Source organism: Nannobrachium achirus (assembly GCF_963921795.1).
Source record: "Nannobrachium achirus genome assembly, chromosome: 10".
In the NCBI taxonomy this organism is placed as follows: Eukaryota; Metazoa; Chordata; class Actinopteri; order Myctophiformes; family Myctophidae; genus Nannobrachium; species Nannobrachium achirus.
Genome location: NC_137819.1, coordinates 11,087,092 through 11,106,179, shown reverse-complemented (window position 1 = coordinate 11,106,179; position 19,088 = coordinate 11,087,092). Strand labels below are relative to the sequence as shown.

Below are 19,088 nucleotides of genomic sequence, written 5' to 3'. Positions count from 1 at the left end.
GTGTATTCTCGAGAGTGGAAAACCTCTCAGCACCCCATCCACGCTGTAAAATACACTTTATGAGCAGAAAATAAAATAAAAAGTGCGCAAGTGACTTCTTGCCGCTTGTGGAGGTCACGTGATGTCTCTGCCTTGTGGAGGTGCCCTCTTGGCTGTCGTCTCTGCTCCTCTGCCTTGGAGGAATGAGGTCACTTCCTGCCTCCCATTGAGCTTCCTGTCTCCCATTGAGCTCCATGGGCTACAGGAGTCTGCGCTTGGGTGCTCTCGGATTTCAGAGCAGTTCACTCAGAGAGTGGGCGGGTCTATTGGCTGGAGCCAGGCAAGGGCTACAGGCTACAGTAGACTTGTTTCACTGCCTTCTCTGACTCTGTGGAGGAGGCGGGGCAACAACATGTACAGTACAGTACAGTAGTCTATAAAAGAAACAAGAAACAGACAGCAACCATTTTGATCCAGACACAATAACTGAACTTAACACCTGGAAAACATAGTGGGATTACAAAACAAAACAGAAGGGCTGAAACTTAACGTAAAGTAAGTGTTGTTTTAATATCACTGTCTAGCCTAATATACAACCATAAAGTTTTACACAGAACGAGAAGCAGTTTCTAAAAACTGTTTCTAGCCCATGGTTTATTACTACTGAATAACATCTCTCTGTGTAGTTTGCTTGTCTTTATTTGCTTATGATTCATGTCACCAACACATAGACAGAGCAGAACATAAGAGCAGAGCATTCCGAAAAGAATGATCTCTATTTTTTTATTTCTTTATAAATGACACGTGGATTTGGTATAACGATGACATTGACATTTTATGACGGTTATGGTAAATTAACCCGCGGCAGATTTCCACTAAACACTGATCTTTCTAAACGGCTGAAACCTGGTTGGTTTCCATTGTGAGTTAACAGTAACATCCGGTCTAGAGCCCGCCTACTGTATCCGGCCTTCTGCGCATAGACACACATGCATACACGCATTGTTTCCGTTACAAACCGGATCTACAACATGCACAGACTTTATCCCCTCCTCTATGGTGGAACTACTTCACCAGTTTACTGTAAACCACGTAGGAGAAGATGTGTCGTTGTCAGTAGCCTAGGGTATGGTTTCATTTGAGTATTTACTGTTTGTGACTGTAGTATATTACAAAGAAAAGTTTTAGGCTACAATCAAAATAATCCGACCATGAACATAATTAATACGCCTATATTAAAGTAATTAAACGGCTGAACCATTCGACATCTCAAAGCTGCAGTCCATAACTTTGTTTAATAGAATAAAACATTATTTTAACCATGGTAGAGTATGTTCATTAATAGTATTATTAACACGATAGAACTATTCCCTTATTCCCTCAGTGTTGCACCCGACCACGCGTTCTGTTGTTGCAACTTGCAACATGTGTCTCAGTAGGAGCGAGATCATTTAGCGACCTACAACCGGGTCGCGACGTGGTCGGTAGTTTTCAGCGACCGGGTCACTAAATCGAGCGACCGGGTCGCTAAATCACCGACCGCGCCGCTAAATCGACCGACCCGGTCGCTAAATCTACCGACCTGCCTGCAGTTTTAGGTCGGTAGATTTAGCGACCCGGTCGGAAGATTTTGCGCCCCCAGTCGGTCGATTTAGCGACCCGGTCGCTCGCTTTAGCGACGCGGTCGGTGATTTAGCGACGCGGTCGGTGATTTTGCGACCCGGTCGGGAGGTTGCGTGGCAGGTTAGCCTAACTGAGGTAACGGTCGGGAGGTTGCGTGGCAGGTTAGCCTAACTGAGGTAAGGTTACTGAGGTTAGGTTTAGGGTTAGGGTTTGGGTTAGGGTTAGTAGGTCGGTGGAAGCGACCACCGGTCGGTGGATTTACCTACCCGGTCGCTGGATTAGCGTCCCAGTCGGTGGAATTAGCGTCCCGGTCGATGGAATTAGCGTCCCAGTCGGTCGATTTAGCGACCCGGTCGCTCGCTTTAGTGCCGCGGTCGGTGATTTAGCGACCCGGTCGCTCCATTTAGCGACCCGGTCGCTCGCTTTAGTGCCGCGGTCGGTGATTTAGCGACCCGGTCGCTCCATTTAGCGACCCGGACGCTCGATTTTGCGACCCGGTCGCTGAAAACTACCGACCACGTCGCGACCCGGTTGTAGGTCGCTAAATGATCTCGCCCTCTCTCATGTGTCTCCTGCTCTTTTACTCTGTGGTCTAGTAGGACCCCTGCTGGTTGACAAGAGCTACTGCATGCATCTGCATCTACTGTAGTCTCAGCATTATGTTGGTGATATTGTTGTCGTGTGTGTGTGTGTGTGTGTGTGTGTGTGTGTGTGTGTGTGTGTGTGTGTGTGTGTGCGTGCGTGCGTGCGTGCGTGCGTGCGTGCGTGTGTGTGTGTGTGTGTGTGTGTGTGTGTGCGTGCGTGCGTGCGTGCGTGCGTGCGTGCGTGCGTGTTAAAGGGCACTGGGCAAATGGCTGAAATGCTACAATAAAGGATGCTGATGGTTAATGCCATGCATCAATAGCATGTTGTGTTTTCTGATCTATTTTATTGACAGGTTTAATAAAGAGCAACATGGAGAGCAAGAAGGAGGAAGCTGACAAACATCACATCCACAGAGCAGAGTCTCCAACACTCAGGTGTCTGTCTATAAAATGTTCTAATTTTCGAATATGTTCTAAATATGAAAATCCTAAGACTTTGGTACTTTAGCACCTATTCCAGACTGTGGTGGGATGTACATCTCACTTCTAAAATGGTCACTTGTAAAGTCTGAAAATGTATCATTTGCATTATTGTACAGTTTGAACATGAGCAGTTGAAACAAAAGAGTTTTATACATACAAAATATGGACTAATGTGTCCTTAACTAATAAATCAACAATGCTGTCATTTCTAGCAATGTATATTCCCTACATAGCAGTTGAAAATATATGTTAATACGGTGGAATACCATATACCATAGTATTTTGCTTGATACTGTACTGTAAAAACACATAATGTTGCATGCCTAACTGGGAGCCAGGTGAAATGTCTAACCAGTTCCTACCTATATGAGCTCTATGGCCCAACCCTACTATGACCCTGATCAGTCTATTCTGAGCTGACTGTAGCTTGGTTTGGAGGGGTTTGTTTGTTTAGGCCCTGAAATACATGTAATGTTTGATGTTGGTTGTCATGGTATCAGGGTTGACCAGCAGAGAGCAGTGTCTCCTGTGCCCAGCTGTGTCTCCATGAAGAGTGACATGTCCAAGGGACACTATATTGACTTCAAAGATGGACACCACTCTACTGATCAGAGGTCAGTAAAACTGTAAAACTGTTAGACTCGGGTTTAGACTCAGTAGAGGCCACTTTGCCTTGTTTCTATTTAGATTTATTCATTAAAAAAAAAATCTGTCTTCAAAGTAATGTTTTCAATCTTAACACAATCCCTAGTGTCCCTTTTCTTGGGTGATTATTCTAGGAAAATATCAGATCTACAAGTTAATAATACATCAGCATGTGTTGAGGTTTGGTTTAGAGATGAAAAAGCTTTAGAGCCATGAAGTATAGGGTTTAAGCCAGTGGTTCTAAAGGTCTTGTCTGTGTGGAGGCCTAACAGCTCATGAGTCATAACACAATAACAGTTCATAATGTATCAAAGTAAATGTGCTTTGTGAAGTCAGCAATATCTATAACAACTAGCTCCTTTGAGCGCCAGTCTTCACCAGGCCGGGTTGTCTACCCAGGCCCCGCAAACTTTGGAAAGCAGCCATATCCAATTGGAATGGATCCTGACATGTCTTGATCACAAGACCCCAGACCAGAGACAATTTGTACCGATTTGTGTGACCTTTGGACAGAATATTTCTGTTTGGCTTTTTAGGCTTTTGCAAAGGACATAATATGACAAATAAATATACAAAGAAACGAGGGACAATGATCATTAGCCTTAATCAAAATAAGTTATGTGACATGGACACAAACAAGGCCATATATTAATAATTGTATATTTTCAAAAATAATCAAAAATAGTGAAAATGTTTGATCTCCAAGCTCACAACTCGACACAGAGATGCATTTGTACAGATGAAGAGAATTATGACGATTATGCAAAATAAATGTGATCAGGTGATCATGTAATACTTTTGACATGCCTATGGAACTGTCTATGCAGGTGCACACACGCACGCACGCACGCACGCACGCACGCACGCACGCACGCACACACACACACACACACACACACACACACACACACACACACACACACACACACACACAGAGAGAGAGAGAGAGTCTGTGTCCTAATTTAATTATAAGTGATTTAGTATATAGATGTGTAACAACTAGTGTGATTAGTTGATGAATAAATGTTTGATGTTGGTTGTCATGGTGTCAGGGTTGACCAGCAGAGATCAGTGTCTCCTGTGCCCAGCTGTGTCTCCATGAAGAGTGACCAGTCCAAGGGAGGATATATTAACTTCAAAGATGGACACCACTCTACTGATCAGAGGTCAGTAAAACTGTCAGAAAACAACACATGGTTTAGAGTCAGTAAAGGCCACTTTGTCTTGTTTCTATTTATAAATGTATCCAATAAAAAAAGTAAATTCTGTCTTCAAAGTAATGTTTTCAATCTTAACACAACCCTAGTGTCCCTTTTCTTGGGTGATTATTCTAGGAAAATATCAGATCTACAAGTTAATAATACTTCAGTATGTGTTGAGGTTTGGTGTAGAGAGGAAAAAGCTTTAGAGCCATAAAGTATAGGGTTTAAGCCAGTGGTTCTAAAGGCCTTGTCTGTGTGGAGGCCTAACAGCTCATGAGTCAGAACTATAGCTGTCAAAATTATCACGTTAACGGCAGTAATGAATTTTTGGGATTAATTGCACTAAAATATTTAACGCAATTAACGCATGAAAAAGCTGAAAAAAAGTTGTTAAACCTCTTGGAAACCATCGCTATCACTGGATTAATAACTGATCATCAATACATCTCAACCTTTTGGCTGTTCAATTGGAGAGGACAACAGCAACACATTAAAATCCATGATTTTAGGCCCCAACTGCTTGCATTAGATCCAGAGAAATGGTCGTGATGTATGCGTCTTCAACACTGCGCATACAGTATTTGCCAGCTATCCTAGGCTGTGTAGGTTAACGAGGCTCATTGACCCTGATTTGACCGGGATTTGACATAGGCAATCAGCACAGGCTTGTTGTGTATCAACTGAATGAATTATCTGTAACCAGCAGATATCTAGTAACCCTCTCCCCCTCATGCTAAACTGTTCCACTTCTCCCCAAAATGTATTTTCCATCCTGAATGAATGACAAGCCTATTGTTGCATTTAGGCTATTTAGTTTCCAATAATTAAACTATAAGCCAGTGTTTTATTGCTACACAATAAATGGTAAATAAGGTAGCCTACTCTACATAAAAAAGATTATCCATCCATCCATCTTCAACCACTTATCCGGCATCGGCTTGCGGGGGTAACAGTTCCAACTGAGATTTCTAGAGTTCCTTAATAATAATTAAAATAAGCAATAAATGATAATATAATAAACATACTGTATAAATGTATCCACCTTATTCTGCCTTTATCTTTCCATTTCCACGACAATATACAGACAGAAATGGCATATTTTGGACATAGTTTGATTTGTGATTAATCATGATTAATTATTTTTTAAGCTCTGATTAATCTGATAAAAAATTGTAATCATTTGACAGCCCTAGTCAAAACACAATAATGTTTCATAATGTATTAAAGTAAATGTGCTCTGTGAAGTCAGCAATATCTAATTTATAACAACCCTAACCCTAGCTTCTCTGAGTGCCAGTCTCCACCAGGCCGGGTTGTCTACCCAGGCCCCGCAAACTTTGGAAAGGAGTCATAGCTTGACATGTCTTGATCACAAGACCCCAGACCAGAGACAATTTGTAACGATTTGTGTGACCTTTGGACAGAATATTTCTGTTTGCTTTTTAGGCTTTTGCAAAGGACATTCAGATTCAGATTTCTTTATTAACCATTGTGTAATACACATAGGAATTTGCTTTGGCATATTTGACATATATGACAAACAAGAAACGAGTGACAATGACCATTAGCCTTAATCAAAATAAGTTATGTGACATGGACACAAACAAGGCCATATATTAATTAATCGTATATATTCAAAAATAATCAAAAATGGTGAAAATGTTTGATCTCCAAGCTCACAATTCGAGACAGAGATGCATTTGTACAGATGAAGAGAAATCATTATGACGATTATGCAAAATAAATGGGATCAGGTGATTGCACACTATATTCTCTGTGTCCTAATTTAAATATAAGTGATTTAGTATATAGATGTGTAACAACTAGTGTGACTAGTTGATGAATAAATGTTTGATGTTGGTTGTCATGGTGTCAGGGTTGACCAGCAGAGAGCAGTGTCTCCTGTGCCCAGCTGTGTCTCCATGAAGAGTGACCACTCCATGGGAGCATATATTGACTTCAAAGATGGACACCACTCTACTGATCAGAGGTCAGTAAAACTGTCAGAAAAAAAACACATGGTTTAGAGTCAGTAAAGGCCACTTTGTCTTGTTTCTATTTTTAGATGTATCTTTGTCTTCAAAGTAATGTTTTCAATCTTAACACACACCCTAGTATTCCTTTTCTTGGGTGAATATTCTAGGAAAATATCAGATCTGCAAGTTAATAATACATAAGCCTATGTTGAGGTTTGGTGTAGACAGGAAAAAATACATGAATTATAGGGTTTAAGCCAGTGGCTCTAAATGTCTTGTCTGTTTGGAGGCCTAACAGTTCATGAGCCAGAACACAATAATGTTTCATAATGTATTAAAGTAAATGTGCTCTGTTAAGTCAGCAATATCTATAACAACTAGCTCCTCTAAGTCCCAGTCTCCACCAGGCCGGGTTGCCTACTAAGGCCCTCTGTTTTATAAGTCAAATATGTTCTAAATATGAAAATCCTACCTTAATATAGCATCCTTAAGACTTTGGTACTTCAGCACCTATTCCAGACTGTGGTGGGATGTACATCTCACTTCGAAAATGGTCACTTGTAACGTCTGAAAATGTATAATTATTGCACCGTTTGAACATGGCAGTTGAAACAAGAGTTTTATACATTTTGACAAATATATAAAATATGGACTAATGTGTCCTTAACTAATAAATCAACAATGCTGTCATGCCTAGCAATGTATATTCCCTTATACTGTATACATAGCAAGCGAACATACAGTATGTTAATACGGTGGAATACCATATACCATGGTATTTTGTTTGATACCGTACTGTACTGTAAAAACTCATACTGTTGAGTTCCTAACTGGGAACCTGGTGAACTGTCTAACCAGTTCCTACCTACCGGTATATGAGCTCTATGGCCCAACCCTAGTATGACCCTGATCAGTCTATTCTGAGCTGACTGTAGCTTGGTTTGAAGGGGTTTGTTTGTTTAGGCCCTAAATAAATGTAATGTTTCATTGGTTGTCATGGTATCAGGGTTGGCCAGCAGAGAGCAGTGTCTCCTGTGCCCAGCTGTGTCTCCATGAAGAGTGACCAGTCCAAGGGAGGATGGATTAACTTCAAAGATGGACACCACTCTACTGATCAGAGGTCAGAATGTGAACTGTCACAATGTCTTTCCTACAGTTAGTGCAGCATCATCATCTTAAATGAACCTTTGTTTCTGAATCAAAGGTTGTAGAACACAGAATTTAGAATAAGTCAGTGTTCATTATCGGTATCTTTTAAATATTGTTTTAAAAGTTGCAGGTGAACACAACAAAAATCAAGGGGAGACGCTGTTTAACTAAATAAAATGTAATTTATAAAACAATCAAATTTAGGTAAACATAACGAAAGTAAAGGTGAGGTGTGAAAGTCAGTAAAGTCAGTAGTGTGATGCATGTGTGGATGAGTGAGTGGTGTAGTGTTTAAATAATTAGTTCACTAATGGAAGGTCATATCATATTGTTTAGTATTGTATGTCCACCAGTGACATCATCGTTGACAGAGTTTTTTTTTACTATATTTTTGAAAAAAATATTTAGATTTTTATTTTCGTGAGAACAATGGCTTCCACTTTAACATTGCAACTTTTCAGGAATAGAAAGCCTCCAGTTTCTATTAGCTTGGATTCCCCATTGATGTTGTCACCGGTGGAAGGCGTTGACCCGCCCAGAGCTCTCCTATGCGACCCAGACTGAGTAGAAAAGAATTGTGCTATTTTATCATGAACATTAGTGAGGACCTATTATATGAAGACAGGTTGAAAAGTGGTGAAGTCCTCCTTTAAGTAAATGTACATAGTTACTTTACACCACTGGCTGCTATAGAATAATCACACCTAGACAGGCTGTTATATTACTGCTATAGAATAATCACACCTAGACAGGCTGTTATATTACTCTTATCGCTAACTAAATTGAAAACACCCTTGCTACATTGTCAGCCATTTTTTATAATTCAATAACTTCAGTAATATATTATCACACACCTAACAACAATATGAACTATAGTATGCCATCCGGCCCAGCACTCTTTCCCTCTCTCAGGGTGGATTTTGCCCTGGCGAGCTCACTGATTGTGAAGGGTCCATCGTCGATGTTCAGGCCCTGGAGGACTGTCGGTATAGTTTCCTCCTCTCCCTCTTCCACTGATGTTCCCAGGAGCCTCTGGAAGTGGTCGAACCATGTTGCCACCCTCTCCTCTGGGCTGTGTCCCTCCACCTGGCCCTCCTTGGCCCTCTTCCGCCCTGTCATCTCATTTATTACCTTCCAGGCCTCCCCGTATTGCCTTTCACCTTGCGCCGCCTGCACTCTTCGCACACTTTCCATCACTTCTTCCCCTTTGATGGTGTCGTAGGTGCTGAAGAGAGACTGCTTGGCTTCGTTCAGTGTCTCGCGACTCTCCTCTGTTGGCTCACGCTCAAAGTTGAGTCGTGCTTCCTCCAGACCTATGGTCGCAATAACATGACAAAGTGATCTCATGCATGTGTAAACTACTACAAAACAATACATTAATAACAGTGTGTCCTCCCTGTTCAATCTGTATCTATATTACAAGTTACACTCCCTAAGAAAACAAACAACTAGCTGCAGATAAACTGAATGCAGCCATGGTCCACGTATCTGACTGGCTGAGGAACTCCTGTTTACATTTAAACACAAGTAAAACTGTTTGCATGTTTTTGTCACGCAACTCCACAGAACCTGATCCTGACATTGTTGTCAGAGGAAACCGCATTCAGGTAGTTACAGAATTTAAATATCTTGGAATCATACTAGACTCACATTTAACATTCATAAAACATGTCAAAAAGGTAACCAATACAATCAAATTCAACTTAAATAATTTCAGACACATAAGACCATATCTCACAACAGATGCAGCTAAACTCTTCATGCACGCAATGATTTTTTCACACATAACATACTGCTTCACAACCTGGTCTCAGACCAATATAACAACCTTGAAACCTATTGAGTCACTATACAAACAGACATTAAAAACAATCGATCAAAAGCCCAACCGTTACCACCATTGCCATATAGTACAAAAATATAATTTATTTAACTTTGAAAGCTTTAGGCATTTTATGGATTCCTGTCTTGTGTTCAAGGTTCTCAATGGGCTTGCACCTCCACCACTGAAACAGTTCATAAAACATTGTGAAAGTGGTGGCAGAACAACAAGGGCTACAACCAGGGGGGACTGTGATGTACCATCCAGGCAGAGCGTGTTTGGTAACACAGTTCTCTCTGTTAGAGCCTCCAATCTATGGAACAGTCTCCCGACTGAAGTAAGACAGTCGTCCAACTATCTGACCTTCAAGTTTAACCTTAAGAGGTGGCTTAAATCGGGTCAGATTTGTAATCATGAGTAATTATCTGTTCCAGCTGTCACTGGAGTTACTCATGGGTGGCTAGTATTGGTCCCCCTTTTTTCAATTTACTATTTTACTTACTATTTACTAATTACTATTTTCTATTACTATTTACTACTATTTTACTATTGTCGGCTTCAACCGTGGGAGGTGGCTTGGAGCGGGTCAAGCTTGCGATCATGGGTGGCTATCTGCTCCATCTGTCATTGGAGTCACTCATCTTGCTATAATTATTATTATTATTATCTGCTCCATCAGTCACTGGAGTCACTCAACTTGCTATGGTTATGTCCCCTAAATGTTTTACTGTATTGTTTTGTACTGCAGGGGTTCCCAAACCTTTTTGTCTCAGGTCACCCCATGAATATTGTTTTAATCCGAGGCACCCCTACATTATAATTTTCACTCCCAGCACCTTATATTTATAGCATATCGTCGTTGTCGGGTGGAAACCTTGTATGTCCAAAACCGTTTGTTTTGTATTTATCATCTATAAAATGTAGTAAACTAGTGAAAACAGCAGATCTACAAGATCGGCTGTTTTCACTAGTTTTGTGCGACAGTCTTGTATGATGAAGCAGGGCTTTGCTTTACCAAAAGAAACTTGGAGATATGAGGTTTCTGCCCGACAGTGAATTTGTTGCGAGGAAAATGTTGAGAGCCATTTTGGTTAGAACTGACTGAAAATAACTGTGTACTTCAAGTTTAAAATTATACTAAATATTTTTTAAGTGTCCAAATAAATTCCACGTATGAAATGATCTCGCGGCACCCCTGGACTGCCGTCGCGGCACCCCAGGGTGCCCCGTCACCCACTTTGAAAACCCCTGTTGTACTGTACTGTATTTTATGTATTGTATGTTTTGTATAAATAGCCTTTTACTACTTTTGTACAGCCTGCTCAGGGACTACAGATGAAAATTAGCCTATGGCTATCTCTGGCTCATTTACATTGAAGTGAAAACTGACATGTCGATCAATGAGTACTGTCCCTGTCAAATAAACAAATAAAAAATACATAAGATCCGGTAGCAATCAAAGAGAGTACCATCTAATTTGACTATTTAGACTTACCTAAAGCTTAAAAAAGAAACATGTATGCATATGCATGAGACATGCTGCACTATCCTGCTTGTGTAGGCCTACATGACCTACTGTATGTAACACACTATGTTACGCATATGCAACCCCTTTTTACCCCACATATGCAACCCCTTTTTATTACTGTTTCTATTTTTGGTAGTGTTTCCTGTTGTTTCAACATTGAAGAGCCAAAACTCAAAAATGTGTTACTCTCTCATAGGCCTACTACATACAGTACAAAAATAATTACGTTTTTATTCACATGATAAATGTATAAACATTTGTATGATTCCAGAAGTCACAGAGCAGAGTCTCCAACACCCAGCTGTGTGTCTATGAAGAGTGACAAGTCTAGAGGTCTTCCTCCTCTCTTCAGTGAACCTGGACCTCCACACACACAGTATGTCAATCCTCCTGTACAATATATAACACTATAACATGACAGAGTGATCTCATGTATACGTGTAAAGTTAAACATTTTGGCCTAGTCTTGAACTATCGGTCAAACAACTGTAGCCAACCCGGCCTGGTGGAGATATGCTCTCTGTTCTACTTATTCTCATGTCATTTTGGACAGTCATGGTGTCACATGTCATTTACATGGGTTCTGTTCCCAGTCTGGTTCTGTACAAACATTATGGACACAAGACATTAACTATCAGCATTCTTTATTGGAAACATTTCATCACATTTGCACTCAGCCTTTTCATACAGTACACACACTACACCAAAACAAATGTCACTACACAAAAGCAGATCTACAAGCTCACAGCAGGTTTGCATAGCAACATGTTGTGAGCTTGTTTATCTGCGATTATCAAATACCTGATGTCCTTAGGTTTAAGGTTGTTGATCCTGGTTATATAAGACTTTTGCTTGGGACCCCCTGGAACCCTCTCAAGGACCCCTGGGGGGTCCCCAAACCCCACTTAAAGAACCACTGATCTATGTATCAAACTATGGAATATCTAAATGGACTAATACCTATATATATGCAACCAACTTTGGAATTTACCCTATCTATGAAATCCCTTTTTATTACTGTGTATTGTAATTCAGTTTTTGTAGTTTTTCCATGTTGTTTCAACAGTGAAGATCCAAAACCCCAAAAAGTGATAGGCCTACTCTCTCATACTAAATACGAATAAAACATATTTTTCATTCACATGATAAATGTATTTACATTTGTATGATTCCAGAAGTCACAGAGCAGAGTCTCCAACACCCAGCTGTGTGTCTATGAAGAGTGACTGGTCAATGGGACAACCTCTTAACTTCAGTGAACCTGGACCTCCACACACACAGTATGTCAATCCTCCTCTACAATATATAACACTATAATGTGAATTGTTAAAGTGATCAGTCTGTCTGTCTGTCTGTCTGTCTGTGTCTAATCTAGCAAGCTACTAGATTGACAGAGACACATTTCTTGTTCACACTGCCAATAGGACAAGGAAGTCAATCCCTGCATTATGTTTATATTTTCATGGTGGTGCTATACCAGCCCACTTCATTGGTCAAATACTGATACTGTAGCCAACCCGGCCTGGTGGAGATATGCTCTCTGTTCTACTTATTCTCATGTCATTTTGGACAGTCATGGTGTCACATGTCATTTACATGGGTTCTGTTCCCAGTCTGGTTCTGTACAAACATTATGGACACAAGACATTAACACATTTAATGCCCTAGATGGCGCCAGAGCCATCCCCTCTATAGCTGCTCAAATCTCTCCCATTCACCTCCATTGTATTCTATAGGGCCCCGTTGCGTCAGTGCATGCGTCAGTGCATGCGTCAGTGCATGCGTGATGACATCACTTGGTCACATGACCGTAGACAGGATGTTGTTGTCTTCCACCCAGTATGGGCCAGTGTAGCCTAAAGCTACTGTCGTCCGTCCGTCCGTCCGTCCGTCCGTCCGTCCGTCCGTCCGTCTTAGAAAAGCGCTATAAAAATGCAATCCATTATTATTATTATATAGTACTACTTCTTCTCATGTCATTTTGGACAGTCATGGAGTCACATGTCATTTCCATGGGTTCTGTTCCCAGTCTGGTTCTGTACAAACATTATGGACACAAGACATTAACTATCAGCATCCTTTATTGTAAACATTTCATCCCATTTGCACTGAGCCTTTTCATACGGTACACACACAACACCAAAACAATGTCACCACATGACACACACACACAATCCTCCATGACAAAGTTATCTGTCTGGCTGTCGTCATTATGGAAGCAAATTTGACAGTTTTGATGAAAACATGTTTACAATGTACAACTGGACCATGTGTTTGTAGAATGCCGAGCAGTTGCTGTCATTTGTGTTTGCATACTTATATTAAGTATGTTTCAGGCCTTGGAGTGATATTGATATGTATTGATAAGTTATTGTCTATATTCATAATAAGTTGTCTATTCATCTCCACAGAGAGAGGAAGAGGAGTGGTCGTGTTGTGACAGAGCAGGCGTCCAAGGGATCCAGAACCACACCTGGACTGAAGACACCCTGTCACACCAGCAGTGGACAAAGTAAGACTGGACACAACGTACATTAATTAATACAGTTAATAACTGAAATGTTTGAAATGACAGAAGACATTGTCAGACTAAATGTCCACAGTGTGTCATCACTTATCCATGTTGAAATAATGATGCTAAACATGTATCAACTCTGTATGAAAACCAGTAATACGATGTTTCTTTTGCCTGTTTTTCTTAGTTTTATTAACCACTTAAACCCCTTATGTTGTTTAGTGGAGACCCTCAGGGCTCTATACTAGTGTATTTTCTGTTTTCACTCAACATGAAATATCTTCGCTGAAAATAGCAGATCTACAAGCTTATAGATCAGCTTGTACACTTGCAGATCTGCTATTTTCTGTCAAAGTTTTCCCCAGAATACAGAAGCTGGGGTTTAAGTGGTTACATTAATAATTTGCATACACAGCTAAGGATGTAAAGTTATAAATTCAACTGAATGTTTAAAATGTCTTCATTGTCTTCTCGTAGCAGATGCCAGTCCGCAGGAGGTTCTAAAGGTTTATAAGGTCGGTTTGAACCGTCTTGATCGTGTGACATACGTCACTGAAGTGCCCTCCCTCAGCAGCATCTACACAGAGCTCTACATCTCAGCGGGAGAGAGTGAAGGGGTTAATACCCAACATGAGGTCTGGCAGCTTGAGACAGCTTCCAAGAAGAACACTCTCCATGACCAACCAATCAAATGCTGTGACATCTTTAAGCCCCTCCTCCTTGGCAGAGACAAACCCATCAGAAGAGTTCTGACCAAGGGCATCGCTGGCATTGGAAAAACATTCTCTGTGCGTAAGTTCACTCTGGACTGGGCAAGGGGTTTGGAAAATCAAGATGTCATTCTCCTGGTTCCCTTCTCATTCCGGGAGCTGAACTTGGTCAGAGATGAGCAGCACAGTCTTCTCTCACTGATCCATCATTTCCACCCAGAATTAAAGAAGGTCACAGCAGAGCAGCTCGCTGTCTGGAAGGTTGGCTTCATCTTTGATGGTCTGGATGAAAGCAGGTTTCCGCTGAAATTCGAGAACATTCGCATTGGTTCTCATGTCTTCCAAGAGAATGACATTGTTTCTGATGTCACAGTGACATCATCAGTGAACTTGCTGTTGACGAACCTCATCGAGGGTAATCTGCTCCCCTCAGCCCTCCTCTGGATAACTACCAGACCTGCAGCAGCCAATCAGATCCCTCCTGATTGTGTTGACATGGAGACAGAAGTACGAGGGTTCACAGATCCCCAAAAGGAGGAGTTCTTCAGGAAGAGATTCAGTGATGATGAGAAACTGGCCAGCAAAATCATCTCACACATGAAGACATCAAAGAGCCTCCACATCATGTGTCACATCCCAGTCTTCTGTTCGATCACAGCTACCGTTATGGAGGAAATGTTGAAGACAGACGAAACAGAACAGCTGCCCACGACCCAGACTGCAATGTACAGCCACTTCCTGTTGGTCCAGACAAAGCGAAAGAATCTGAAGTATGACGAGACAGACGAGGCAAAGAATGAAGACAAGAAAAAGAAGGCAAACAAGATGCTCAAGGCCATGACTAAGATGTACAACCACTTCCCGTTTGTCCAGACAAAGGAGAAGAAGTATGTTGAGCTCATGGAGAAGGACAGGGAGGTTCTTCTGAAGCTGGGCAGGCTGGCATTTGAACATCTGGAGAAAGGCAGTGTCATGTTCTACCAAGAAGACCTGGAAGAGTGTGGCCTTGAAGTGAAAGAAGCCTCGCTCTACTCAGGAGTTTGCACAGAGATCTTCAAAGAAGAGACTGTTCAATCTGACAGAAAGGTCTACAGCTTTGTTCATCTGAGCATCCAGGAGTTTATGGCTGCAGTCTACCTGTTCCACTGTTTCACACAGAGGAACATGAAGGTACTGAAGACATTCCTAGGAGAAGGAGAAGAAGAAAAAGAAAAAGGGGGAGGAAGGGGAGGAGGAGGAAAAATGGGAGAAGGAGAGGACATGACTCTGGAAGACTTCCTGTACAGAGTCATGGAAAAATCCCAGGAGAGTAAAAATGGCCACCTGGACCTCTTTGTTCGCTTCCTTCATGGCCTCTTACTGGAGTCCAACTGGAGTCTGTTAGGAGGCCTACTGAGTCAAAAAAAGTGCAGTCCAAAGAGCATCCAGAGAGTCATTAACAACCTGAAGAAGATGACCACTGAAGATCACTCTCCTGAGAGAATGATCAACATCTTCCACTGTTTGATGGAGATGAACGACCACTCAGTACTTCAGAAGATCCAAAAGTACCTGAAGTCAGGGGACAGTCTGTCTCCATCCCAGTGTTCAGCTCTGGCCGCCATGCTGCTGATGTCAGAGGAGGTTCTGGATGAGTTGGACCTGGACAAATACAAAGCATCAGAGGAGGGGCGATGGAGACTGATCCCAGCTGTGAGGAACTGCAGAAAGGCTCGGTTAGTAGTCATGTGAATAGAAATACCCTAGAGTCAATCTGACATTACAGTACACTATAATTAGAAACTAAGGTTGACACAAAAGTTAGAAACTAAGGTTGACACAAAGTCTCCAATAATACTGTCTGTGTAATAGGGACTGGTGGTATTTTGTGCAAAGTCCACAATAAAGCAGGGTAAAAACCAGAAAGATTCAATTCAAGGAAATTGCAAGTGTGGTTGCCGTGACACAAGTGACGAGGAATCAACTGGGAAACAAATTCCATCTTACTATTTATATTAGATACTGTGATGTCATTTATATTAGATACTGTGATGTCATTTATTTAGATACTGTGATGTCATTTATATTAGATACTGTGATGTCATTTATATTAGATACTGTGATGTCAAGTGAAGCACGACCAAAAGCTTCACTTTTTTGTTGTACAGCCTCCCAACCCAGATAAGATCACTAAAAAGTTTACAAAACACAGGTTCACTTTGATGGGTAAAAAAAAAACTCTCTGACCGAATATACAATAGTGTGTTGCCTATAGCAACCACACTAACTAAACTAAGAGTGTAAAATCCCTGCTGGTTGAACCCACCAGACCAGTGGTTTGAACCCACTGACACTCAGTAGTGGAACTTAAAATAAAAATCACACCCAGTGTGAAGTGATCAGTGCCTTTCATGAGTTACAATGTCTGTCCTGATGGACACACACACAAAGCCAAATGTATCTATGGACAACTTATAAACAAGGTATGTGTGTCGGTGATCCACCTCGAAGCCAGATCAAAGCCTGCAGCTGTGGCCCAGCTTGAGGAGACAGGGATGAGAAATAGAGAGACTGAATGCTGGTCTCTAGCGGCTTGTTTGTAAAGCTTTTACACAGTTTAGGCAGTAAATATACAATGTAGTTCAGTCTTCATTTCACACCTTCAACTGCTGGGTGAAAGCTTTGTTATCAAAATTGCTCTTCCTGTGTGGTGTTGTCTATTCCACACTCTGCTGTTAAATATATGTATAATTTGTTTTGATAATCTCTGATTTAATCTGCATTTACAGACTTGTTGGCTGTAACCTCAGAAAGACAGAGGTTGAAGTTGTGGCTTCAGCTCTCAGCTCTAATCCTTCCCATTTGAGAGAATTGGACCTCAGTGAAAACAACCTGAACGACTCAGGACTAGTGGAGTTGCTCTGTGTAGGACTGAAGAGTCTGCACTGTAGGCTGGAGATTCTACGGTAAGATACATTTACCCAATTAATTTTGATCACTTCTGTATTATTATGTACTGTATTATGTGAATATAATATGAATGTTGTGGTGGAATGTATTAATATGCTTGATATCATGATAACCCAAGCTTATGTGCCTGAGTAGACATTAAAATTACCGCAAACATATATGTTTGAAAGTGTAATATCCCTTTAACGCAAATGTATAGGCTACTTTGTCATACCACGGGATTGCACATCCAAAATAGCTGATACATTACAAGCTCACAATGCGTTGAGGACGCAACGATTGTGAGCTTGTAGATCGGCTATTTTTGACGTGTGACCCCAATGGGGGTCCCCATATTATTTTGTGGGGTCCCCAGATGATTAATTAATTCATTTAATGACTTTTGAAATTGTAAAATATTACGGAAGAGGAAAACATTGTGAAAATAGCCGATCTACAAGCTCACTGCAAAGTTCCAAGTGCTTGTCAGGTTTGGGGTTCCCAGTTCAAATATGATTATCAAGCAATCAATCTGGTGTTTCATTCTTCATTCAGACTGGCTCCCTGCTACTTGTCAGAGAGATGCTGTGAACTTCTGGTCTCAGCTGTAAGCTCTCATCCCTCCCTAAGAGAGCTGGACCTGAGCTCCAACATGATGGTGAATGTTCCAGTCCTGGAGAACTGCAAGTGAGTAGACTTGAGCTGTGTCCATGTTAGTGCACTGAATGTGCACTGTTTCCCTCATGTGTATTTAGTATAGGGCTGTCAGTAGTTCACCTCCAAAATGTTTTTTTTTTTTTTTTTTGCTATTGATTACTCACGCCATGGAGACAGCAATATTTTTTTTGCCACATTCCTAAGACAAAACATGTATGACAATAAATGTACCCCCATTGATTCTGGATGGGGAACCAAATACATTCGGGTCCCCATCCGGAATCAATGGAAGTAAATTTACTAAATTCAAATTGTCTTAGAAATGCGACACAACACAAAAATATATTATTGAACTCAAGTCTCCATGGCATGAGTAATCAATAGAAAAAAAGTCATTTTGGGGGTGAACTACTCTTTTAAGACGATAATAACGAGTCAACGCACATTCCTTTTAACTGCACTTTTTTGGGACATTTTGGGATTAATCAGGGCTGCCAAGTCTCACGCTTTGAGCGTGAGAGTCACGCAATTTAACCTCTTCTCACGCCACACGCCACACATGCCATTTCTCACGCATTTTTACAGCCATCCCACCGACCTCTCCCGAAAGTTGCGGGGGTTTTCTCACTTGGTAAAAGTCGCACAGAGAATTCTAAGCGCAGTGAATGCAGCAGAGCTGCTCTGCTCCTCCACTCTCTCTCCCCTCTACACATAGACACATGCAGGCGACGCAGCGAGACGGAGAGCCCTACAGACGGCTGCGATGCTTTCTCACTTTGATCTGCGGAGCCGGGGATCGCTCCGCCCCCGCGGTGGAGAAACACACTCGCTCCGGGACAAAACGCTGGGCGATATTTCACAAAGATGACCACAATCCAGCTCTTGCCTCCCGCGAGCGCATGCACGAAAGAGCCCACGCGCAATAATTTCATGGGTTACTATATCCACTTGTCTTGAACCCTAATATCCCCATATTCTGAGGAGGACTTTAGAGGAGATAGGGCGGTTTGCACTAACACTACCAACACTACTCTACTAGAGGGAAGAATACCAGTAGCCCAGTGGTTCTCAACCTGTGGGTCGGGACCCCCAGGTTTTGTTCCGGTCATAATTTTGAAACTTGAACTGAATAAGGTGCTATTGGTTGACATTTTACTAATAAATGTATATTTATTGGTCATTCTTGTTACAAGTTTATTTCTACTTGTGCTGGTCACTCAGTTTGAATGCTTTATAAGCATGAGGTAGTGACCCCGTCTGCGCCAACCAACTTAAGCCTCACACGCC

General features: G+C 41.5%; 3 protein-coding genes across 5 annotated transcripts in view; 2 read left to right on the top strand and 1 right to left on the bottom strand.

Moving 5' to 3' along the window:
* The window catches only part of LOC308293400 (NACHT, LRR and PYD domains-containing protein 3-like), a 323,097-nt gene that overhangs the window by 281,022 nt on the left and 22,987 nt on the right, over window positions 1–19,088 (top strand). The gene's annotated exons all lie outside the window — the stretch shown is intronic.
* Window positions 1–19,088, bottom strand: part of LOC308293406 (alpha-aminoadipic semialdehyde synthase, mitochondrial-like) — a gene marked incomplete at both ends in the record, with an annotated part of 205,770 nt that overhangs the window by 175,387 nt on the left and 11,295 nt on the right. The window lies entirely within an intron of this gene.
* On the top strand, window positions 7,588–15,947 carry LOC308292282 (protein NLRC3-like; the record flags this gene model as incomplete). The annotated part of the gene is made up of 2 exons (XM_080734598.1): window positions 7,588–7,612; window positions 13,984–15,947. The coding sequence occupies 2 exons, from the start codon at window positions 7,588–7,590 to the stop codon at window positions 15,945–15,947; spliced, it is 1,989 nt and encodes a 662-aa protein (XP_080590724.1).